The sequence below is a fragment of the Punica granatum genome, chromosome 2 (assembly GCF_007655135.1).
Source record: "Punica granatum isolate Tunisia-2019 chromosome 2, ASM765513v2, whole genome shotgun sequence".
In the NCBI taxonomy this organism is placed as follows: domain Eukaryota; kingdom Viridiplantae; phylum Streptophyta; class Magnoliopsida; order Myrtales; family Lythraceae; genus Punica; species Punica granatum.
In genome coordinates this window covers 41,369,841-41,396,304 of record NC_045128.1, presented here as the reverse complement: position 1 = coordinate 41,396,304, position 26,464 = coordinate 41,369,841, and the positions used below count along the sequence as shown (strand labels likewise).

Here is a 26,464-nt window from a genome sequence, read left to right as displayed (position 1 = left end):
ATAATTTATTGTTACATTACAGGTGGAAAAATGTCTAAACGCCGTGGCGATAAGGGAAAAAAGCCCATGGATAGGTACATTAACCAATTCCGTAAATTATGTAATTTCAATTCAGTTTGGTTCTAACCTTAGAGATTTGAATTTTTTTTAATCAGTGCTGGTTCCGGAGTATTACGCACATACACGAAGACATTCCTTGATGAGAAAACTGAAGCAGGAAATATTGTCGGTGTTGGCGGCACCTCGAAGGTAATTCGGGCCAAATGGGAGGGACATTTGTACGCGGTCAAGGTTTTCAAACAAGATTCAAATAGCAAAAAATCCTTCGAGGTAACGTCTATCTTGTATATATAGGCTTCAGAGACCTCTTTTTGCCCCCCCTTGAATTTTGTTTGTTTGTTCTTTGTTAATTCCTTACATTGGCTAATGTCTAATTTCAGTTCTAATAATGTATTAGGCTGAGAAGAAAAATTTCATGGATTTGGCTGAAAATCCACATATTGTGAAATTAAGAGGTTATGCAGAGGAAGGCCCGTATATGGCACTAGTATTTGATTACCTGCCACGTACTCTAACAAACGGGATTATGGGTAAATAATTGAATTTTCTATTATCTTTTACATACATGTGGAATTTTTTCATTATATAATATATCTAATACTAATAATTCTTTCTATTTCAGATCTTTCTTGGTTGGACGTGAAAAAGATTATGAAGCAACTTGCTCAGGGCATGAAATACATACACGACAAGGGCTATGTACTTGCAGACTTCAAATGAGATAACGTGTTACTGGATGAGGTACTCGTGTTTTTTTAATTAAATAGATTAGTATTAATAATCTACAACTATATAATACATTAGTATTAGTCGCTAATTGCGTTTTTCAATCTTAAATTAGTTACTAGACTTCAATTTTTATGGTAGCATTGAAGAATAAAAAAACAAGGAAATTTCAAAGTATATAAGTACCTGTGCATGGATTGGATTGGACGTGCTCTATGGTAAGCCTGGATTCAATATTATTATTTTGTCTCTCTTGCCAAAAGACTAATGAATTCCACCATCATTTTTTGCCAGGAAAAAAAAAAAACAAGTGCTTCGTAGAGACTTGCATGGTCTTTTCCACGCTGAATTCACATAATAGGAAATGCCTTGTTATTTGAGTGGATTGCTCTCTAATTGTTCTTTGAACAGGCCAACAATGCAAAGATCATTGACCTGGGAGCAGTTAAAAAGCTAGGACCAGGTAAAAAGTCGATCTGGGCACAATCTATAACGGTAGAATACCTTCCGCCCGAGGCACAAAGAGGTAATTTGATGATTTGTGGCTTGATTAGGCTTAATTAGCTGTGATTAGCTTCCGATTGCTTTAGATTAAGCTTGATTTGATCCAATTGGCCTTAATTAGCTTTAATTTGGTCTCATTGCATGCTGGAAAAATTTTGATGAATTGATCCGAGAGTCAGTTAGGTGATTATGGGGCCAATTAGACTTAACTAGGGGTTAATTGTGCTGATTAGCTAAGAGCCTTGTGTAATAGGGGTTAATTTTGGGATTTTTGGGCTAATTGAGCCCACTAATAGGCTGGCCCATCTATGACTCTGCAGGCCCATATGGCTTTTTTGTTTGGCACCGTGCAGTAGTTGAGATCGATTCCCAGTTTTAATCTTTTCTAGTGATACAGGTGAATGTACTACCCGGTCGGACATTTTCAGCTTTGGCACATCGATTCTGCAATTATTAGCCAAGAAGGAAAAACCAGGAGGGCCACGGAAGGGGGACGGAAGATCTGGGAAGACAAAAAAGAAAAATGACGAAGAGGATCATATATCTGTTGAAGTTATGAGGCAGTACGGGAGAGAGCGCCACGTATTACATCCACGATTGTTCGGTGAAGCACGGAAAAATGCTGCAGAAAAAATATCGAACCTGGCGCTCAAGTGTACTAAGTTGGCTGATGGATATAAATCCATGGATGAGATCATTGGAGATGTAGATGAGATATGAGATCATGGATTGGATTGGCCCGTAATTTCATTATTATGGTCGTTATCTGTTCTCCTTCCTTAAAACATTTAGCTTTGTCGCATTTTTTAGGCCAGTTTGATTAATCCACGTTATAGTGGGGAAAAAAGAAAACGACCCAAGAATAACATAGGAAGTGAACATACTTAATTACCATCATCATCATCTGATAAGAGGTTCCTCATCCATTTGGTTGATGGAGGGATAAAAATTTCTACGGCCATAACTCATCAACGTTCTTCCCCCACAGAGAAGACGAGTAGCCCATCTTTGACTTGGAAAATAACCTTAATTATTCTTTCGCGATGGATTCACGGCAATGAACAATTGCAGCTGTACGTGTATATGGTCCATCTTCAATATGGTACATAATCTTATTCTTTCACGACAGATTCACGGCAAGAAACAATCGCAGCTGTGGTGGTGATACTTGACACCACGCTATGGCAATGTATATAATAAGTTATATATTAGCACTGAAATGGCAAGGAAGATTACGAGAATCCAATGCAACCTGATCGAGCTATCATTCATGATAGAGCATGCGATCATCCGAATCATAGGAAGGGAATATTTATCAATGTGAGGGAACTGAACCGAACTAAAGTCTTGAACCATTAATTTTCGAAATTTTTGCATTATCCCAGTTTCTAAAAAAATTCGCATGAATCGACAAAACTGGAAGCCTAGAAGTCTCAGATCGATCAGTCATTTGCATTGCTATAGTCACAAGAATTTGTCCCTCGCCTCGTTCCTACATAATATTTCAACATATTGAGTGCTTTTAGAGCATAACACTAATGCCTCATGGTGACACACCATTCCTATCAATTCAATATTTCAACATGAAATCTTGGCCATTCATAATTTACATATTTTGTCCATCCAATTGTAATCCTTCAACCATTAATTTTGCGGTTTTTGCCCACAATAGTTTGTACTTGTCCCTCCCTTATCCGACAGGTGGCCCAATCAAACGCCACACGTGTCCACACGCTGCCAATATGTACGGGTAATGGGAACAACCTGACTCTAATTAATCGGATTAAAACCGAACAAGTAGACCGGTTTTTTGCAATTTTGGTTTGTTATGATTTATTAAACTACTTTATTTGGTTTTCCATTGGGTTATTATATCGTTTTCTAACCAATTTTTTCAGGTCTTTCATCCGTTCATTTTATCATTTTCAATTCTAATCACTATGTTCGATCATCATCTAGCAATCGATATAAAAGTTTCTGCCTTTTTATCATCAAATTGCCACCACAAACAACCGGTCTTCTCATTTCTTTGTGTTTAGTTGAAAAAATTGTTCACTGAAATTGAAGCTTTTAACTCCATCATCAATTTTGCGATGCATTCAATATAGAAATAGCCCCCTATAGGACGTCCCATCGACAGAAAATTGGTTTGGATTATGGTGACAAATTCCTATCGACATGTTCAGAAGATCTCTTAATTTGTATAAAGTCAGTTAACATGATCTGTTACTATATATGTCACCTATGAATTATGTACTTCTCTGGGGCTTGCTTTAAATAGGCTTGGGTTTTACCATCACGTGTGCATTAATAGCGATGAATGATGAGAAAGAGCTATACTTATAGTTGCATATATATTAATTAAGTAGAAAACATAATTATCACGCGCATAAAAAAAATTGTGATTCACAAATTAATCGATAAAATTGTATAAGACTATTAAAGTTCTATGGATATGAAAAAAATTACTGGCTTGGTAAGGACGATCTCAACCTACCTAACTTATTTTCCAAGGTAACCTCAAGACCACATCTTCACATCTTTGCCTCATGAGCAACCGGAACAGCTCGTTTGCGAGCACTGCAGCATTTGCTTCAGACCTAGGGCCTCTGCATGATCCTGAACGACGCATAAACCAAAAAGCCGCTCCACCGCCTCTTCCATGGTTGGCCGTGGGGAAGAATAGGACTCAATGCAATTCATGGCAAGGTCCGTAAGATTTGCACCGTCTTCGGGATAAAACCCGGGCCCATCCTCTAGGGTCCCATGCACGAGCGAGCACGCAGAACCTTCGGGACAATCCCATCTCGGCCTGTACACACCCCTTGCCCAGTCACCGAAGAACTTGGACTCTAATGGGTTGTCAAGTGTGTAGTCAAGGAAGGGAATCTCAGTTCCAGATAGTTTATCTTCATCCGTGTACAATTTTTTGGCTATTAGATTAAGAATCACCGTCCCAAACGCGTAAACATCTTTTGCTTCTGTCCATATACCTGTCCAATTTCCTCGAGGTCAGCTTTCAGACCCAGATGATAATAAGAGTACATTGACACTTTTTTTTTGCTTTAATTATGAATGATTGATGCTGATAATCACGTTGATTGTCAGGGAACACCAATAGAGAACCACTGATTATGAAACAAATATTTAAGAAACAAAGAGAAGTACTATGTAGGTACCTGAATGCGCATACTCCGGATCTGTATAACCGTAGCCTCCATGCAGATAGACGGTTCTTTCATCGGACCGATCCGGAATAATTCCTCCACGGAACATACTAAAGTCGTAGAGTACAGGATTATAATCCTAGCACACAAGGGGGCCAAAGAATCACCCATTTTAGAAGAGGCAAAAGTTTTGGTTGGAAATTATTGAGCAGCCAAGAATTGAATACACATAAATACTGCGGAAAGGAGAAAAGGACACCTCGTCGAGCATTATGTGGGCAACATCTATGTTGCAGACCAGGCAGGGCAGGTATGGTGGTTTATCGTGATGGAGGAACTTGAGAAGGCATCCGACTCTGAGCAAAATCTTTATTATTTGCAGCCAAGCGAGAGCATCTGTTAAATAAGCAAATTAGATACAATAAACTACTCTTGCGAAATGCAAATAGAAAAACTCAATTTAGTTAGCCAAGGGGAGGGAGTACCTTTTTCAATGAGGTTCTTTGCAGTGTCCAATGGCTTCAGGTTGTAAACAACACCCAAATGTTCTCCTTCATAGCAATATCCCATCAGTTTGGCCAAGTTAGGATGAGCTATAAAATCCGGATGCTGAAGCAGCGACAGTTCGTTCTAGAAAATAAGAAGAATGTTGGACGCTATCACTTAAACAGTAAGATTTAAGGGCGAAAACTAATCCAAGTAATTACTGTACAATAGTTTGCGGACAAACCCATAATCTTCTTTGATTGTCTCCTTTGTAAACTATGTACTTCTTAGGGACTTCCCAGATCTTCACGGTCACTTCTTGCTCGGCAATCTTTCCTCGATAAACTCTGCCGAATTGGAACATTCCTATGAGATTCTCTTCACAGAAGTCACTGGTGAAAAGCCTCAAGTCCGCGTGCGAGTAAACATGGACATCCACGTGCTTTCCTGATCAATTTCGCATTGAGAAACTCAAAAATGCATGGGACAACGAACATCAAAAGTATAAATTCCAAATGCCATAAATAATCATCCATCACCTGACGAGGGCGCATTATGGAGCTCCTCATCTCCGTCGGCAATCTGACCACCTGGGATCTCTTGGTAGACGGCGGAGATCATCCATCTTGAAAAATAATGATCGATGCAGGGGACAAATATTTTTTGTGGGAGAAAAGCTCGGAATCGATCAATGGCATGTCCCACTATTTGGGTAAGTTCTGCTTTTTTCAACAGGAATCCTTGACACCCTGCGACTTATAAGCATCATATATAAGTTCTTTTAACAAACGAATAATATAATGAAGGGATAACTAGTCAAAAGGGAAAGGTCAGATATTAAACTTCATCAATCACCTGAAAGGTGATCATCATCATCAACAGATTCACCACCGCCGTCACCAGCATAAACATCATAGGGATCAGCCCGCTTATCATAAATATTCTCAAGATGAACCAGCCTATCGATGCCGACCAGTTCGCCATTATACTCGACGATATGCAACTTCTTCAAGGAGTTAACTACTCTTCTCATCGTGGGGCGCTTCTGAGGGTCGAAGTCAACACATTGCATGGCCAGTTTCGTGAGTTTTACACCATCACTGCACTCAAAAATTGGATCAGCCTGCAGGCGCTTATGCACAAGTGAAAACTTAGAACTCAGGAATCCCAAACTATCAGATTTCCAGGCGTTGTGCTGGGCCCATGCCCATTCGTAAACAAAAGGGGAACACTTTAGCCGGTCGTGCTCGCTGTAAACCCTTTTGCTCATTAATCCTAAGAGAACAACACCATATGCGAAGACATCGGATTTCTCAGACCAAGAACCTACAAAGAGTTTACCATATAGTTAAGCATCAGATAAGTAAAAGGAGAGCACAAATGGATCAAAGATCAAAATAGCAATTTGAAGAAAGCTATTAAGGCATGCAACACTTTCAAAATATATTTAGAGAAACTCGACAGAATTGGCACAACATATTGGTTGTAGTCAGTGGCGGACTCACCAGCCAAAGACAACCAATAAAGAAATGCAGAGATAGTGAAGACAAGCTTATCTAGTTCACAGGCATGAAAAGATCGGATTGATTTTCTCTCCTGCGCGCCCCCCCCCCCCCCCCCCAAAAAAAAAAATTTCGGTAATACCACCAAGCTGATCATTTAGACCAGTAGGAAGAGGAGTAAAGTGAATCAATTAATTAAATTTAATAAACATGACCTCTCCTATAGTCCATGTTTTGATGCATGGTACTGCTAGATTACCTTGATAAGCAGGGTTTGGGTCGATATAGCCATGGCAACCCTTCACATGTTGATTTAAGATATATCTCCTGTCGATCAAAGATGATCCGCCAGAAATCATACTGTAGTCATACACAGTTGGGTTGTAGTCCTACAGACAAAAGCAGCCATGTCATGTCATATAAGAAAGGAACCAGCCGGAAGGAAAAGTCGGCTAATGCAAGGAGAGAAGGACTCTTACTCGGTCGATCATCACATGTGCAGCATCAAGATTGCAAATGAGGAAGGGTAGGTGGGGTTGGTCGGGAGCGGGAATGTGCATATATTCAAGAAAGTTTGCAAGACCAAGTGCAGCTTTTATCCTATGTGACCAAGAAAAACTGTCTGCGACGACAGAGAAAAAGTTGCTTTAATAAATTTATATATATATATATATATATATAGTTTGATGCTCTAAAAAAGAATAGGAAAATTCTCCCTCACAGATTGACTCCTCTATATATTTCAATATACTTAAGGGCACCAAATTGTAGCTAAGCTGACCACCTTCTGTAATGAGATTGTACAGGGTGTCCAGGGCATCTAGCTCGTAAACATGGGCCACCTTTTCCTGATCCCAGCAGGACGCCACCAGCCTGACCATGCTTGGATGAGCTTCGTATCTGAAACATCGGAGCAAATCAAATTCCACCTAGAAGAAGAAAAACTGGACGTCAATACAACCAACCAACAAGCTTCAGAGAAAGGAATACGAATATCTATTCTAGCTTAATAAAACAAAAAAAAAATTGAAAACAATATCATGGGAATACGGTTGGAAGATCACAAAGTAATTAATTTTGCTTAAACAGTCAGAGCAGAAGAAGAGTCGGTCTAACAAGGACAAACAAAAACATACACAGTATCTGCGTGCATTATCACCAGGCAAAACTTCATAATTAGTTCCTTTGTCTTCCCATATCTTCACAACAACCGGAGTGTCCTCATGTACGGCGCGGTACGCGCGGCCAAATTGGAATTCTCCAATATAGTTGTCTTCGCCGAATCCATTCGTAAGTGATCTCAGCTCCTCAAACTGATATTTCCGAATAAAAGGACTTGGAATTGCCCCCTCTGCCAAGGACATCCGATCGAGTAATGTAACATATATTTTATATTTATATATATATATATATAAGAAAAAGATTAGGCAGCGACATACATGTTCTTTGTAGAAGAGGACAGGTTGTGCTTTTTTTTCTTTTTCTTTTTCTTTGTCGACGGGTGGAAAAAAAAAAGGCCTCTCCTACTCCAAGTTACAACTCAATCGACAGAAAAAGAGAGGAGAGGAATGATGTAAACAACTCACTTTTGACCATCTGGTTGGTTTGTCGGTCCAACTGTCGCTCTTCTTCGCACGTTCAATTACGGGTCTCAAACTCTCTCGAGGGTTTTAGGCTGCTTCTTCTTCTTCTTCTTCTTCTTCCTGTTTCTCCCTCTGAGCCTGAGCGAGCAAGAGGAGAAAGGGAGGAGATGAGGGGCAGGCTGGCAGCTCAGTTGCAGAGTTGGCGTGGATCTGATCCAGAAACGACAAAATCGCTTTGACTCACGCATTACGGCGGGCCCTACGGGGGCCCATCTTATATATACATATATATCAATTTATTTATTTATTTATATGTGCTAATAATAATAATACTACTGGAAAAAGAAATAATAATAACAAATTAACAATAATAATAATATTTTAGATTTCATTCTCTCTCTTTCTCAGCCATAAATGTAGAGATATAGATAGATAAATTAGCCATAAATGTAGAGATATAGTTAGATAGATTATATTGTGAAGATTTCACATTGGATATTTGACTCCTATAGCAAGTATATATTCTGATATATTCTGAAGTTTTCGTATGTTGGATATATATATATGTGTGTGTATATATATTTGATTCCCTTATTATATTGGATTGAATATAAAATATATATACATATATTCTTAAGATTTCGTATTGGATATTTATTTATGACCGAATAAATGGTGAATAAGGGAATGATGATATTTTGTACACCATTGGGCTAGCTTGAACATTGAGCAATACAATCCCAAATAAAGGAAACTTGAAATTTGAGTATAAACACTTTCCTTTTCATCTATCTAATATCTTTTATATATACTATCTTAAATGGGAGGAGGACTTTTTTTTATCTAATAAATATTTATAGTTTTCAAAATTGTCCTTTCCTAATTGCACAAAAGATTGAGAGCCACTAGAATTAATTTTGTCAATTCCAAAACCCATTTCTATTTGCACCCACAATTTTCTCCTAAACTTCTCTCTCTTACCTTTTAATTTAACAGGCATAAGCAGCGTAACCCCCTCTATTTTTCAAATTTTAATTTTCATGTTATTTATATTTCATTAATTTCAATATTAAAATCAGAATTTTATCTCCACAATCTAAACTATTGGCAATGTAATTATTATTATTATTATTATTATTATTATTATTATTATATATTAATAATTTTATGTACGTCAAATTTGATTGATCAAATAAAGTACAACTTGAACGAGATGAAAGCTAGTTATGAAAGCGATTTATATAACGAACCAAAAAAAGCCTATAGGTTATTTCTTTTACAAAAGCGTTGCCTAGGTTTCACGGCCTTTAAGCGTAGGGTTTCTTAAATTCAGTTGCCGTAGACAGAACTTGCGATCTCACGGCCATCTTAATTCTGCAAATACCCCTCTCCTCTCCTCTCCGCTCTGTTGTAATAGTTTCAGTTCAGAGGAAGAAAGAAAAGAAGAAGAAGGACAAATCTTACCTGCGCGCGGCCGTGAAGGGAAAAAAAGCGACACTTTGGTTAATATATAATCCCAGCACCAACCATATGGCCGAAAGTGCGAAGAAAGGTGAGTGTTAGTTTTTGTTTATGTGCTGTAAATTACTGTATATAGATTTTACTGGGAGAGATTGAGATTTGTCCTTCGACAGAAGGTTTTGTTCTTGTTTTTGACTAGTCTATGATGCTGATGGGGTTGCGGTTTGCATAATAAAGTTCGTTCCTTTTTAAATCACTCTCTTTTTTATCGACTCTCCAGCCCATGTTTTCAGACTGAACTCGAAGTTCTTTTTTCATCGCCCCCCCCCCCCCCCCCCCCCCCCCCCCCCCTTCTCTTTTCTTGGCGAAAGAAAGAATTGGCACTTTGTATATTGTTACTTATGGTGAAATTTTCCATGTGATTAATCCAAAAATATAAAATGTCTATGTGCACTGTTGGCCTAATCTCTTCTCTGATATATTGCTCTGCTCCGATGTCCTTAACAGACTTTGACGCAACCGATTGTTGGTTCGAGGAGTTGGGATTGATCACGAATGGATTCAGCAAAGAGAATTACATTGGGAAATTCCAATTTGGTCGAGTGTACCGAGGTGTTTACGTGAACCGTGCGGTAGTTGTGAAAATATGGGAAGACGAAGGAACTAATTATAAAGTTTTGCCTGGTGATAATGCACGTAGATACTGGGTATGCTTTTTGCTCACCCCTTTTATTTTATTGTCTTGATTATTCGTGTGGATTTCCTTTTTTAGATTTTAAATAAAATCTTCCAAGCATTCTGTGGAGCTAATTAAAAATTCTCATTAGAAAGTGGCATTCTTTTCCAAGCTGGTCGGTGGTACTTACATATGCAGTTTTTTTCGTCTTTTAGGAGGAATACCAGTTGCTCAATTCCTACGGTAAGAGAGGCTTAGTCACGTTGAGAGGCGGATGGTGCAAGGCCCTGCAACGTTATGGTATGGAAGCTCATCCTAGCATGGTCGAGTCGGAGGGATGGTGCCATTATCATGGAAGGTTTGCCAGGGTTTATAAACTCGATGCCCTTGACACCTTGTACAGCCTCATACCAGAAGGTCAGCTACACTTTTGGTGCTCTTAAGTTTATTGGAAATTATGCTCTTAGGACATAATGTGTTTGGTTTTAGAGTTAAGTAGAGTTGAGTTTTGATTTTAATTGGTTGTAATGATTGTATTGTTGAATTATGAGAAAAAAATATGAAAAAATAATGAATAGTTGAGAGAATTTAGTATTAAAAATTGAATTGAATGATTAAAAAAATTGAAAAAAAATGAAAAAGTAATAATTGTGTTGTTGACTTTTATTGTATAGTGAATATAGTTAAAGTTAGAGTTAAAATTTTAAAATCTGACCCCAAAACTAAACGGGTTGTAATAGTGTGTTTGGTTTTAGAGTTGAGTTGAATTTTAATTTTAATTGGTTTGTAATTATTGTGATGTTGAATTATGACAAAAAGTGTGAAAAAGTAATGATTGTATTGTTAAATTGTAGAAAAAGTAATGAATAGTTGAGATAATTTATTATTAAAAAATGAATTGAATGGTTAAAAAATTATAGAAAAATGAAAAGTAATAATTGTGTTGTTAACTTTTGTTATGTAGTGAGTAAAGTTAAAGTTAAAGTTAAAATCTTAAAATCGAATTTAGAGTGAAAATCTTGACATGGAGTTTCTTCCCCCACCATCCCCTTTTAAAATATCAAACTATATATATATATATATATATATATATATATATGTATGAATGTATATATTTGTTCAAGCAACTTTTACTCTGTTGTGGCAGATAGCTTTACTTGGTCACATAGGATAAAAGCTGCACTTGGTCTGGCAAACTTCCTTGAATTTATGCACATTCCCGCTCCCGACCCACCTCACCTGCCCTTTCTCATTTGCAATCTTGATGCCGCACATGTAATTATCGACAAAGTAAGAGTCCTTCTCTCCTTGCTATTCCCACCGCGTATTTTTGTATTAGCTGACCATTCCTTCCGGCCGATTCCTTTCTTATATGGCGTGACATGGCTGCTTTTATCTGTAGGACTACAACCCAGCAGTGTATGACTACAGTATGATTTCTGGCGGATCATCTTTGACAGACAGAAGAAATATCTTAAATCAACATGTGAAGGGTCGCTACGGTTATATCGATCCAAACCCTGCTTATCAAGGTGATCTAGCAATACCATCAGAGCATGGACTATAGGAGAGGCCATGTTTGTCCTTTCAATTTATTGTTTCACTTTACCCCTCTTCCCATTGGTCTAAGTCATTGGTTTGGTGTTGCAACCGAGAAAAAAATAAATAAATACACAATTTTTGGGATCAATCCAATCTTTTCATGACTATAAACTAGATAAGCTTCTCTTTGCCATCATTTTATTTTCTGATTGGTTGTCTTTGGTTGGTGAATCCGCCACTGACTACAACTAACATGTTGTGTTGTCCTCCTTTTACTTATCCGATGCTTAACTATGGTAAACTCTCTGCAGGTTCTTGGTCTGAGAAGTCCGATGTCTTCGCATATGGTGTTATTCTCTTAGGATTAATAACCAAAAGAGTTTACAGCGAGCATGACCGGCTGACGCGTTCCCCTTTTATTTATGATTGGGCATGGGCCCAGCATGACGCCTGGAATTCTGATATTTGGGGATTCCTGAGTTCTAAGTTTTCACTTGTGCATCAAAGCCTGCAGGTTGATCCACTTTTTAAGCGCGGCGATGGTGTCAAACTCACGAAACTGGCCATGCAATGTGTTAACTTCGACCCTCACAAGCGACCCACTATGAGAAGAGTCGTTAGCTCCTTAAAGAAGATGCATATCGTTGAGAATAATGAGGAACTTGTGGGCGTCCACAGGCTGGTTGATCTTGATGATGCTTATGAGAAGCGGGCCGAACTCTATGATGTTTATGGTGGTGGTGGTGGTGGCGGTGGCGATGATGATGATGATCTTTCAGGTGCTTGATGAAGTTTAATATCTGATTTTGCCCTTTTTACCATACTTATCCCTTCATTAGTATTTTGTTGAAGAAGTAATATATTTCGATGGTTTTGAGTGGTAGGGTGTCAAGGAATATTCATGTTGAAGAAAGCAGATCTTACCCAAATCACAGGACATATCATAGATCGAATCAGAGCTTTTCTCCCTAATGAAATTATCTTCCCTTGCATCGGCTGCCACTTCTCGAGATGGCTGCCTTCCATCTACCAAGAGATCCCAGGAGGTCAGATTGCAAACAAAGATCAGGAAACCCATGGAGTACTCACATCAGGTGATAGATGGTTATTTACAGCATTTGCATTTATAGTATTGATCATGTTGGTTTTAATTCCACAGATATTTATATATCCGGTCTCGTTACTGATTTTTTCAGTTAAGTTGCAAAATCAATCAGGAAAGCACGGTGATGTCCGAGCGTACTCGCGCGCAGACTTGAGGCTCTTCACCAGTGATTTCAGTGAAGAGAATCTTATAGGGAGATTCCAGTTTGGTAAAGTCTATCGTGGAAAGATTGGAAAGCAAGACGTGACCGTGAAGATATGGGAAGATAACAAGAACTACTTAGTTTTTGAAGGAGACAATGAAAGAAGATTATGGGTGTTTCTCCAGACTGTGTATTTAGTGACTTACGCTTCTTAAGTAAAAAGAGTTTCTCTATTGGCTATTAACTGCTCTCGATCGTACGCTTTCTATTTCTAGGATGAACTTTCTGTGCTTCAGCTTCCGGAACTTGTGGCTCATCCTTACTTGGTCAAACTGATGGGATACTGCTTTGAAGCAGAATGTCTGGGTATTGTTTACAACCTGAAGCCATTAGACACTGTAAAGAACCTCATCCAGAAAGGTGGTCTCTTGACTTGGTCGCTAGCTTATTTATTCTAACTGGCTAGTATAGTCCCCATTCCATATATATTTACTTTCTCTTAAGAGTAATTTTAGAATACATTGCATGTTTTAACAGATGCCCTTACATGGCTGCAAATGATAAAGATTTTGCTTGGATTGGGATGCCTTCTCAAGTTCCTCCATCGCGATAATCCACCGTATCTGCCCTTTGTGGTCGACAACGTTGATGTTGGCCACATAATGCTCGACGAGGTAGTCTTCTATTTTTCCCGTTCAGATCTCTTTGTAATTATTTGCTGATTAGTGAAATCCATTCAAATTTACGAGCTTTCTGATTTTCTTTTATCTTGCTAGGATTATAACCCTGTACTCTACGACTTGAGTATGTTAGTTGGAGGAGTTATCCCTCATCGGTCCGACAATGGTCGTCCCTTTTTGTTGGGCATCTACGGTTATAGAGATCCAGAAATTTCTTGTACTACTTCTCTCATCATTTTAATTAAGAGATTGTTCTAAAAGACTGATTAGATTATATATAACTGTGGTTTTAATTTTACTGCCTGTAATGAAGCTAGCTAACTCACTGGACAACATGCAGGTCAACGGGAACCTCCGCATGATGTTTTCGCCTTCGGGACTATAATACTAAATCTGACAGCCAAAAAGTTATACACTGATGGTGATAAAATAACCGTGGATAATGAAGATGTTTATTCATTCGGAGACGGTTCATTGTGGGAGCCAATCTTCTGGCAATGGGCATTGGAGGCATACAAGTCGAAATTGGTCGAGTCGGGACATGACTGGTCCATTTGCTCGCTCGTGCATCAAACCCTAGAGGGTGCGCCCGGGTTTTATCCCGAAGATGGCCCAGAGCTTACGAAGCTTGCCATGGATTGCCTTCTGCACGGGCCCTCTACTCGACCAACGATGGAAGAGGCAGTGGACCGGCTCTGTGGATTACGTGTGGTTCAGGATCATGCGCGGGCCCTAGGAGTTAAGCAAATGCTGCAGTGGTCGTGAATGAGTGATCGCTCTGATCGACCCTGAGACGAATATGTGACTGAGAATTAATTGTGTAGATTTACATGAGGAAATGTTCTGATCTTTATTTAGTTTTAAATAGAGAATGCTTTGCTGAATTCATTCTGGATTAAGGGCTGAATTTCGCAAGACTTGATCGGTGGCCTGGATTAGCTTACAGGCTACAGCACCAACATATATGACCACCCGATCGATCAACGTACAAGGCACGCAATTTCATTTTATGGTCGTCGTCTGTTCTCTTTCCTTAAAACAGTTAGGTTCGTCGCATTTTTTAGGCTAGTTTGGTTAATCCACGTGATAATGGGGAAAAATGAAAACGACCTAAGAATAACATAGGAAGTGAACATACTTAATTACCATCATCATCATCTGATAAAAGGTTTCTCATCCATTTGGTTGATGGAGGGATAAAAATTTCTACGGCCATAACTCATCAACGTTCTCCCCCTACAGAGAAGACGAGTAGCCCATCTTTGACTTGGTAAATAATCTTAATTATTCTTTCACGATGGATTCACGGCAAGGAACAATTGAAGCTGTACGTGTATATAGTCCATCTTCAATATGGTACATAATCTTATTATGTCACGACGGATTCACGGCAAGAAACAATCGCAAGTGGGGTGGTGATACTTGACACCACGCTATGGCAATGTATATAATAAGTTATATATTAGCACTAAAATGGCAAGGAATATTACGAGAATCCAACGCAACCTGGTCGAGCTATCATTCATGATATAGCATGCGATCATCCGAATCATAGGAAGGGCATATATATCAGTGTAAAGGAACTGAACCGAACCTAAAAGTCTTGAACCATTAATTTTCGAAATTTTTGTATTATCCCAGTTTCTAAAAAAGTTCGCATGAATCGACAAAACTGGAAGCCTCAGAAATCTCGGATCAATCAGTCATTTGCATTGCTACGGTCACAAGAATTTGTCCCTCACCTCCATATTGAGTGCTTCTAGAGCGGAATACTAAATAATGTCTCATAGTGACACACTAATCCTATCAATTAAACATTTCAATATGAAATATTAGTCATTCATAATTTACATATTTTGCCCATCAAATTATAGTCCTTCAACCCATTGTTATCAGAACCGGACCGGACCGGCCGGTTCGATCGGTCGGACTGGGAACTGGCACCATGTCCGGTCCGGTTCGCCTGAAAATCGAAATGGCAGCTTTGAACCGCCGGACCCATTTAAGCAAAATTTCATTAAACCGGCCGGTTCTATGGGTTTTTATGAGTTTTCTATTTAATGTAAAAATTGGTTGGTTGAGTAAAGATTTGAATTCATGACCTCTTGCTTCTCATATTAGCATACTACCAACCAAATCACCACCACTTTTTTATTCTTTTAACTCTACTTTTAAGTACTTGTTAAAATAAAATATTTATTTTGAAGTAAGAAATATTAAATATAGATACTTTCTTATATTATTGTTATATTTCTTTAAAATCATCATACTTTTATCTTAATTATCATAATTTTTTTAATAATATGAATATTTATTTTATTTTAAATAAACGTGCGGTCCGACCCATCAAACCCCCGGTTGGACCCATAAACCCATTACCCCGTACTCCTTCCGGTTCATCATCCGGTCCGGTTCTAATAACACTGCTTCAACCATTAATTTCGCGATTTTAGCCCACAATAGTTTGTACTTGTCCATCCCTTGTCCGACAGGTGGCCCAATCAAATCGCCGCACGTGTCCACACGTTGTCAACGTGTAATCGGGTAATGGGAACAACCTGACCCTAATTAATCAGATTAAAATCGAACCAGTAGATCGATTCTTTGCAATTCTAGTTTGGTATTATTATTAAACTGCTTTGTTCGGTTTTTCATTGGTTCATTTCATTATATCGTTTTCTAACCAGTTTTGCGGGTCTTTCATCCATTCATTTTATCGTTTTCAATCCTAATCACCAAGTTCGATCATTATCTAACAATTGATACGAAGGTCTATGCTTTTTCGATCATCAAATTGCCACCATAAACAACCGGTTTTCTCATCTCTTTGTATTTAGTTGAAAAAATTGTTCACCGGAATTGAAACTTTAACTCCATCATCAATTTGGTGATGCATTCGAAATGAAAATAGCCGCTAGCTGGACGTCCTTTCGTTGCAATGGGAAATTGATTTGGATTATGATGGCCAATTCCTATCGACATGCTTTGCTTCACTTCGTCAAACTGCGCCATAGCTCAAAGTTTTTCGTAGTATTCTCAGAGAGCTAGTTAGTGGCCGGCCATGTTGATCTTTCTAAATTTTTTTTTTAAGTCTCCAATTAGTTTTTCTTTTGACAACGATGATTTCCTTATCTTATTCCCGAATATTAAGGAGTATTTCGCAACCCTTTTGCAGTGAATTGATATTTTTCAAGGATATTTCATTAGTTTATTGGTTTATTTTTTCTTTCTAAAATTATTTTATACTATTCACTGAGACTAATATGCATATTACGCTCGAGCGAACTATGGGTGACTTGTATAATAATCGAATTTATCATTATCACAATATTATTTGTCATATTGGTTTAATTGATTGGCTCAAGCCAATATTGAATATCAATAACATGATAAGGCCCTCAACGTTTTTTTTTTGCTGGCTTTCCCACGATGTATTTTCTCGGTTATATTCCCTAAAATCAAGAGATATCTTCAAGAAATACATTTCACGACATGTTCGGCTCTTCTCGCGGTTTTGTTCCCTAAAATCAGGGATGTTTTAAGGAAATTATTCGTAGTGATATATATATCTCTACCATGAAGGGAAAACTTAAGGGCAAGACTGGTGCACATCCTACTGGGCAAGAGAGAACATAGTTACTTGAATAAAAGAAGGGGCTTGAGAAATATTTGTCCCAATTCGATAATCTAGCGCATGCCCTCAAATACCGCATCAATGAGTGTCACTACTTAATCGAGAACTTGAAGAAAATGGACGACATATGTAAATATTTTCTTTGTGTAATGGGAGCATAAGGGGATAAGTTAGTTTTAGGGCTCAAACTTGTCTTAGACGACATAGAGTCTTCTAGTTCTGTAATCTTCAATGTTCAGTCGAGTGGCAATGAATAAGAAATACTCTCGTACTTTGATATTTTTAAAATATTGGTCATATTTAAATACAGGAGCCCGAATTGATCGAACCATTAGAAATTACGAATAGTGGTTCATTTCCATTTTGGTGGGAAAAGCACGGCTTATAATAGTATAATAACTATTAGATTGGACACGTAGCACAATATGCTTCAGACTATGATTTCTTAATACTGTATGGTTTACAATATGCTTTGGACACTATGTGCATGCAATAGCTCCTAGTGAGTAAGTTGGGGCCAGGACAAGTTCTTCATAACTTTTCTTTTGTTTATTTATATTGGCTCCGTCGAATTATAATATCTATCGGAGCTTATTTGGGTTATAAATAGTCTTATTGATATTAATTTTTTTAGGAGAGAAAATAAAAGCATCATTGAAGTGGACCCTTGATGAAGAATTGCCTAATTGGTATATTTACAGATTGACCTCGGTTAATTCTTGAATCTGCTTAAGCCATTCTAAGTATCCCGTTGAGAAAATGCTAAGTTCGTATATTTATGTATTCGCTTTGGCTAATTCTTTAATCCGCTTAAGCCATTATAAGGACCCCGATGGAAAACAACTAAGTTCGAGTCTTTATATATTGGCTCTGGCGAATTATGTTATTCGCTTGGGCAATTCATAGTGCCTAAATGAAAAACCAACAGCTTCATATTAGCCTTGACAAATTCTTCATTCTGCTCAAGCAATTCTGTAAAAAGGGATAATAGCGAGTAATTCTAAAATGGCAGTTTACGGAAATCTTGTTTTTCAATTTTTTTTTCCTTTTTTTCGAAATTTATTTTAATTTTTTAAATTCATAATTTTAGATATACTGATCCCATAAAAGACTAACATTTCATATTTTAAGGAAGTTGAACTGGGGAAGTTATCTTTTTCCTTTTTTTTGGACAACTGAAAAAAAAAGGCAGTTATTCGTTCATCGAAAGCCGCCATCGATAATGGTGCTTATCATTTTTAAAATATGTCGACACTTATTACAACAATCTTGTTTCCTCCACAATCTTATTGTCATTTAATGAATTTGCATCCCGCCATGCTGTGTTCCTTGAATTATCTTCGTCCAACACGACAAGGCAACCGCCAGTTGTCGTCGTTAGCACGTGGGAGCATGGCCAGATATAAACCGTTCATGAGACTAAGTTATAAGATGACTAAATTCATTCGTTTAATTCATTGGATTATGTATTATTTCATTCGGCTGCAAATCTCCAATGAAAACATAAGTTCGTCCTCTATTCTCCGACAATGATGGAAGCTATGGCCAACGATAGTGTTTCAAATGAATAACTAAATGCTTAAACCTAGTCTATGAACAAGACCGATAAATTCGAGCTGATTTATCCTAAAGAAAATATTACATTTTCAGGGAAGATGGAACAGCGTGAAAATTTTGAAATTTAAATTACAGCTTGTAGGGATTGAGAATGAATTCAACACCTTGACATCTCAACTCGCCTCAGGGACTGAGAATGCAACACAACTATGTGAATGGTGGAATTTTATCTTACCCAATCCAAATGAGAGTAAAAAGAACAAATCAGGGGAAATTTTGACTTTCGTAATTTAGGAACATCAAAAATTATATCGAATTGCTACATAGCTCCCCATTATATACGTATGGTCTATTTGCATTCTAATTGCATGCCACTGCCTCTTTCAATTTTTTGCTATAAAATGTTTTTTATTTGAATGAGTTTCTCTAGTTGTTCATTGAGCGGGCCAAGAACGCGAAGATCATCGATCTCGAGGTAGTTCAAAAGCCAGCAAAAGGCAAAACATCGATCCCCGCCCATGCGCGACTACTCCAAAGTACCTCGCCCCCGAGGCACAAAGAGGTAGAATTATAAACGCACGAATCAATTTTTGTTTAAATGTATTTCAGTCGTTTGTTTGATATAGGCCATTGTACGATATGGTCAGAGATCTTTAGTTTTGGCATGGTCATGCTCCAATTACTCGCTAAGGAAACGGCAGGAGGGCCATTGAAGCCGGAGGAAGAAATTGAAGGGACGTCGAAAAAGAAACGTGAAAAGAAATAAGGAAAAAAAATGACTAGGATTGGGAACCCCATATATCATCTAAATATTCTAAGGTTATATGAGAGAGAGCGAGACATGTTACATGCAGGGTTGTTTAGTGAAGCAAAGAAGCAATGAGCTACGGAGAAAGTATTGGCTATGGCGGTAAAAGTATACTAAAAGTTCTGTGGCTGGTCAATATAAATTCATGTTATCTTCCTATGCTAACTAAATATGGTTGTAATGTAGATGTACGGACAATTCAGACTGGATATATATATATATATATATATATTCACTTTTGGGACAATAATGTTGCAACTATTTATTGGCAAAGAAAGAGGAGGTGGAAGCGAAACTGAGGTTGGATCACACCGCGAAAACTTACAGAAAAAATTTGGCTGAAAAAAGATAACAAAGAGGGGAGCATATGACCATTTTCCCCATGTATGGGTGCAAGTTGAAAAGCAGTACAGCAAGGATGGGCTCGTGCTTCATCCGGCTTTATTGAAAGAGGCTGGGCAGCATATAGCGAAAAGGGTATCGATCAAAAATAGCAATGACATGCGTGACAAAACATGCTACTGCTCGATACCAATCTATGGACGAGATGGTAAGAGAATTAGGGGAAGTTTGAGAGTTAGATAGATAGCATGTATCAGAAAGATGAATTTTCGTGTAAGCAGTTCTTGTTATCTTCCCATGTCTTCACGGTAAACACTTGGTGTCCAATTAATATTTCCACGACGGACTTTGACAAATTGAAATGTTCTTATTGAGTAAGCACTCGCTCGTGAAGAGCCTCAATCCAATGTTTGACTTAAAGCGACATGTTGATAGAGTCGGGGGAACTATCTCACAGAATTGGTTTTTGAGGCTGAGGGCGAGGTTCGCCGGAGACCATCCCCTTCAATTGCTCAATGCATATTGAGCTTTAGCGAGAACTCCACCCCTTTTAGCTTGAGATAGAATGTCATTAATATTAGCTACAATCTTCCATGACATGTTGTTCCCTTAACCAAAATTCCGTAGCTTTTCTTAATTATATTGCCTTCATGAATAATTTGAGTTAGCATATAACCATGTCATTTGCATTGGCATTCAGCTGATCCATGAGAATCCGTGAGCTTGACTCCACCAAAGTGTCAAGCCCCTAGGGATACCTTATGGATTTACATAGAATTAACTTCTCATTTAGATTCATCGTTTTCGGGTTGCTTTGTGATAGATACATGAAACCTGCAGATAGAGAATAGACGATTGATATGTGGCCCTCTCGCCTAATGCACAAGGAGCAATTCCACATATAACGAGGAACAAAACACATAAATGTACATTTTCAATTTTTCATTCCCGATTTTAACCGTTTCTTGTGATAAAAGATTTTGTGTTGTTAATCAGGAGATAACTCATGCTCGTAATGGATTTAAGAGTTTTATATTCGTATGGAATTTGGATAGTAAATTCTACACATTACAGACGGCCCATGGGTTAAGTTAGCAAAAGTAGCAAGCCCTTCACTTGTTGATTTAAAATATTATTTTATTAGTCTGTAAATAGTATTGTAGTCATCCACCGTTAGCTTATAAAAGAAAATCAATTGATTAGTATTTGATTTCATTGTTTTGTATTAAGCTGGGAAAGGTAATTTGATTGATTTGGCTGATAATCCAAATATTATCAAATTAAGACGCTACGTTGATGATGGCAAGTATATTATCAAATTAAGATCTTCTCTCAAGAAGAATATTTTTGGTAAATTAATTAAACCTTTCTGTTATTATTTATTTATTTTTCACTGTATAATAATACATGTACTATCAAATTCTTGCTGTCAGGGCTCTCTTGGTCAGAGGTTAAAAAAAATTCTAAAACAAGTTGCAAAAGGAATTAAATACACACATGACGAAGGTTATATTGTGGTAGAATTCAAATCCCATAATGTATTATTGAATGGGGACACGACAGTAAGTTAGTTAATACAACTCTTAGTGTATGCGAGTGCACACGAACCTGGTGACACCGACAAGTAATGGCTCAATTTTCACCTGCAGTCAAAGAGAAATAAACTCTTTAGGATGATCCGTTCCCTCTTCCATGTTGGAGACCTCTAGGAGGTGTGTGGACATTATAATCTCTCACTTTTAGTTGAAGTTCGCTCCTCTTCGCGCTAAAACAATTGTCAGTTGGATGAATTGGGCCGATGAATTATTGGGCGGCCACTCTATAGGCCCACAATGTAACCGTACAAATCCACCTATATGACCAGCGAACGAACACTTGGCGTTATCCCAAATTTCCCAAGAGTTATACATATGGGCTGAGAAAGCCTTTGATTTCTCGATTTAGTCTTTTGCTACGATCACGAGAAATTGTCCCTCACAATATTTGTCCTTCCTATATATCTTATTCACGTGTAAATATAGTCAATAGATTGCCATCGTGACATGAAACAGTTAAAAGGTTAGTCGAAATGCATGCATATTAATGTTCGGGAATATTATTACATCGAAATAATATCATTTTTTGCGAATAGACAATACTTTAGCTTTGTGAATCATGGAACTAAATAGGTTCAAAAAAGAATCATGGGACTAGGAAAAAACAACGACGAGATTAAGGAAGTCACTTAATTAAATACCGCACACAAATAATAATTCTTGATTAACACAACAGCCTAAAAGAAAGTAGGTTTTCCTAGTTAATTAATGAGGAGACATATGTCAAATTAATTGACATAATAGTCCGCCCCACTGCCACTACACCAAGACCTTACCCAACACCAAGTAACTCACTAGGCCACTAAACCCTAACACCATGGCCCCTGAGCAAGAACTTCCCTTCTGAGCAAAGCTCGGGGAAGGAGCTGGCGCCTGAGGACCAACCGGATTTGAGCCCGATGGGTTAGTCCCAGGCTCAGCTGGCGGACTAGCAGGAGATGGGACTCCTGGAGGCGGCACCATGCCAGATGGAGGAGGCGGCGGCATGTGACCGCCGGGTGGGGACATGGGCGGGATGGCTGGGGGTGGAGAAGAAGGCGGCTGAGGCGTGGGGGCTTTGGTCCTTGGAGCGAGGACGACCACAATCAGCTTCTGGCCGTTGTTGCAGTTCTCTGGGTTTCCACTGATGAAGAAGAAGGGGCCCGATCGCTTGAAGGTGAAGAGTGAGTCGCCATCAGTGAGAGAGACCAGAGGGCTCTTGGTGTTGCAGGAAGCGTAGCCGTCCTTCGTCACGACCAGGACCGAGTCGGCTCCTTTCTTATACTTGAAAACTGTCAATAATAAAGAGAGAAACACGATTGATATATAAATGACGTATACCTATCTGATATTTACTAAGAAAACAATTAAGTTCAAAAAAAATATTAATGTGATAGCATCACAATGCAATTGCAGGGATCAATATAATGTTAATTAAAAAAACGGACGATTATTAATGAGATGCTTCCTTTGAGATCAGGAGTAATAACGGAAGCTTACGGAGCGAATCGTTGATCTGAAACCTGTATCTCCCAGCCCACTGATTGTAACCCTCGGAAGGCTGCCGAACCCACCCGTCTTTGCCACCAACGGCGAAGACATAGGCATCGGAAGAGCACAAGAAACCGGTCACCGCAACTAAGATGAGTCCCACAGATGCTCTACTCCCCATAACTCTTGAGAAAGTAAAAGTATATTCGTATTCGATTCACGAACGAAAAGAAAGAAAAACGACGCTCGCAAAAGCTGAGAGAGAGAGAGAGAGATCAATCTTATGGACTCTGAGAAGACAGACAGATTCGATCAGCAGAGAGATTAATTAATCTGTGTATGAGAGATGGAGTGAGAGAGAGAGCTGAGGATGGATCGTTTTATAGAAGCCGAGGATGAAGTTACCGTTGAGGGGAGCATGAAATTTGCATGGAGGACTCCCGGATCTGGCCAGATTACGAGGGGAGAAATCCCCCTGCACCGGGAGCATATATACCAAACCCTGGGGTTACTGGTCACTTACACGAAGTTGCATGCATGTAACGGTCATTCCCGGGTTTTTAAAGGTGCCGTCAAAGTTTTTAATTTCTCACGAATTAATTTTCCCTTTTTAATGTGTGGAGTAAATTACCGGGAAGAAAAACAGTAAATTAAATAGTCGTTGACTGTATAGCTTATAAATATGGAGTAAATAAGTTTCCCCGTTTCACCGTTACCGTAACGGTTGTTCTTGCTAACCTGACGGTAAACGGGGGAACCAAATAAGAATCCCATGATCAGCAGTGAAGAGAGGAAGGAATCCGATGCTCCATTGTTTGAAGTTTTTCCTCTAGATTTAAAATTCATTAATAGCAAAACCATGTTTGTTATTTATTTATTTATTTTATTTTATATCACTGAAAATGTTACTACTATTTTTACGTGGTCGCTTATACTAGTGCATTCGACATGAGCACAACTGTCATTATATGATTGACGAAATTGTAATCTAGGCGGTACCGTCTTATACTTCATTTACTTATAAAAGTTAATTATAACCATAATATAAAATGCTCTTTAAAAGGTCTCTTGCAATATTTGTTTTTCCATATCCAAAAAAGTTTACCATCCATCATACTCTCCAAGGGGTCCTAGCAGTGTTAGGCCGACCTAGGAATCTTATGGCGTATAACCCATCAAGGGGACTGTCTAGTGTGGGTGCACACTTGGAACCAATTTATCTTCATTATATCACGTTCCTAAATCGACCTTGTCTATGCACCAAACAAATGGTCCATGCATGGGACTCTTGCCTCTTCAGGAAGTCAAAATAATAACTATCGAGTTAGGAATGAGACTCGAACACAGGACGATTGCACAACCGATACTAGACCTTATTATATTACCAGGCCACAAAGTCTTGGTGAACAAGGGCAACACTCTCTAGGTTAATAAAAAGAACAGTGCAAGTTTACATGACACTATATATATATATATATATACACATATATATTTCTCTCCATGTATATCTGCTCATATATACATACATACATATATATAACCCAATTGTGCAAATGTAATTAAGAACAAAATACATTCCATGAGTACTATTAATGAATATTCATATATAAGCCGGGATTATTATATAGAGAAAATATATGTTACGTGCCGTCTCCCAAAACTAAAGACATTATGGTTAAATTCTCTATTAAAATCTCATGATTCTTTTTATTCCTGTAGATAATCATGATTGTTTTATTTAATATATGTAAAAATCGTTTTTATCTACAATTCGGGCAAAAAATTAACAATCTTCCACTTAATAATTAATTGAGTGCAAAGCATAAATCACTACTAGAACTCGTGATGCATCTTAATTTCCTTAGTGGAGGCGTACAAATTAAAATGAGACAATCCACAAAGACACGAAGGCGCCTAACCCAACAAAGAACGCCAATTCTCAAGCAGAATCTGTCATTTCTAACAAATATTCTCTTACTGACTAGACTCTCAATGCGCTATGCATCAAAGTTCTCAACGATTTATATGAAATCTTATCTCGATTCTCTCTCGAAATAAATGCGATCTCGTTATATAATATATCTCTTGTGCAATACACTTAAATTATTAACTAGGCCAAACTCCATGCGTTGGCGCGGGACCAAAAACAGTTTTCATTAATGCATATCTTTTATAGAGTATAGATATATATTAAAAAAAAAAGATTGTGAACGCAAAACATTATATTTCTGAAAGAAGTATAATAATTCATGTTTGTCTAATGGTATAAAAGCCAAACATTTCTTCCCGCTTATCTCAAATTTCAATTTCTTGTATTTCTCATTAGAACAGTATGTTCGCAATTATATTACTTCTATTAGTTCTCCGATATTCATTGTCTCGCAGTTTCACATCTATTGATTAACATATATATATGTAAATAAAAGAAATGAGAGAGATAGTCGTATAGTAATAGAGATCACACATGTTAGAAACAGGGCTTTGATTTAGAAGGCAAAACGAAGATAATAATAGTGATGCTCGAACCTGAGAACTAAAAGCTAAAACGAGTGATCTTTATTGCTATGCGACTCTCACTCTCTCATTTCTTTTTATATACATAGGTGGCTTATATATTTTGTTTGTGTTATTTTCAAAGAGAAATGTTTAAAATATTTTGAACATGATGCCCGACCTTCTCGATTAGCGGAGGAACCATGTTTAGTGTTTTACTATAACCTTCGAGTCAAAACATGAAATTGGATTACTTTGAGCAAAGTAAATTGCTAGCCATATCATTTAATTTTCTAGTGATTTGACGTACATACATTTCCCGCTATTATTTAATTTCCTAATTGAAGTATGTACTAACCAAATTGAAGTTGATATTATATGCAATTTATCACTGAGTTTATATGTCATTAGGTAAGCTATTCATACATTATGAGTTGAATTCGACAAGAATGACAGCACATGGTATAATCATAATATGTTTGCCATTAATTAACATATGCAGAAAAATATTTATCTAGCCTATTATAAGACATAAGATTATTATAATTTGCTATAGCAAATCCACCATGTGAGTCCGTTGGCTTCATTGTGGTAGAATAGCTTCTCCACCGAGACTCATTTGAGACGTCCGTCATAGCCTAAAATCTCTTGTGAATTTCAATATGAGAGGCGAAAGATCAATACCGAGTTTTGAGAGCAGAAAATATTTTTCTGATTCACACTAAAGCATTGTTCCTTACCAGCACCTATAGTTAATTTCATATAGTAGATTACAAACCGCACAAATCAAGATAACAACGCGGGGCACGTGATATAGGTGAGTTGATGAATTAAAAGTCGAATTTAGCATCACCAATAAGTTGCAAATTTAAGATAAAATTTTTTTATGAATAATTTAAGATTTAAACTACTATCAATTGCTTACCATTAA

At 37.8% G+C, this 26,464-nt stretch overlaps 4 protein-coding genes across 5 annotated transcripts; 2 read left to right on the top strand and 2 right to left on the bottom strand.

Moving 5' to 3' along the window:
• The first annotated feature begins 66 nt into the window (after positions 1-66).
• LOC116194016 (receptor-like cytoplasmic kinase 176) lies at positions 67-2,010 on the top strand. The gene is made up of 6 exons (XM_031522748.1): positions 67-74; positions 156-249; positions 458-590; positions 683-759; positions 1,198-1,312; positions 1,688-2,010. Exons 1-6 carry the CDS (start codon positions 67-69, stop codon positions 2,008-2,010), a joined length of 750 nt encoding a protein of 249 aa, XP_031378608.1.
• A 1,641-nt stretch (positions 2,011-3,651) lies between these two features.
• On the bottom strand, positions 3,652-8,218 carry LOC116194617. Its single transcript, XM_031523467.1, has 12 exons — positions 8,032-8,218; positions 7,582-7,796; positions 7,230-7,374; positions 6,925-7,067; positions 6,705-6,834; positions 5,799-6,269; positions 5,483-5,692; positions 5,188-5,390; positions 4,943-5,087; positions 4,717-4,853; positions 4,470-4,596; positions 3,652-4,283 (listed from the first exon to the last, which is right to left on the bottom strand). The coding sequence occupies exons 1-12, from the start codon at positions 8,039-8,041 to the stop codon at positions 3,838-3,840; spliced, it is 2,382 nt and encodes a 793-aa protein (XP_031379327.1). The 5' UTR covers positions 8,042-8,218; the 3' UTR covers positions 3,652-3,837.
• Positions 8,219-9,293: 1,075 nt separating this feature from the next.
• On the top strand, positions 9,294-14,620 carry LOC116194106. 2 transcript variants are annotated; one of them, XM_031522828.1, is made up of 12 exons: positions 9,294-9,580; positions 9,997-10,196; positions 10,381-10,582; positions 11,313-11,455; positions 11,568-11,697; positions 12,019-12,486; positions 12,592-12,801; positions 12,925-13,127; positions 13,230-13,374; positions 13,492-13,628; positions 13,731-13,851; positions 13,975-14,620. In XM_031522828.1, the coding sequence occupies exons 1-12, from the start codon at positions 9,559-9,561 to the stop codon at positions 14,397-14,399; spliced, it is 2,406 nt and encodes an 801-aa protein (XP_031378688.1). In that variant the 5' UTR covers positions 9,294-9,558; the 3' UTR covers positions 14,400-14,620. The 2 variants fall into 2 exon arrangements, with proteins under 2 accessions (XP_031378688.1, XP_031378687.1); XM_031522827.1 differs by having other exon boundaries at positions 9,295-9,580; positions 12,904-13,127.
• A 7,563-nt stretch (positions 14,621-22,183) lies between these two features.
• LOC116195065 (early nodulin-like protein 2) lies at positions 22,184-23,402 on the bottom strand. The gene is made up of 2 exons (XM_031524032.1): positions 23,050-23,402; positions 22,184-22,841 (listed from the first exon to the last, which is right to left on the bottom strand). Exons 1-2 carry the CDS (start codon positions 23,219-23,221, stop codon positions 22,330-22,332), a joined length of 684 nt encoding a protein of 227 aa, XP_031379892.1. The 5' UTR covers positions 23,222-23,402; the 3' UTR covers positions 22,184-22,329.
• Positions 23,403-26,464: the final 3,062 nt, after the last annotated feature.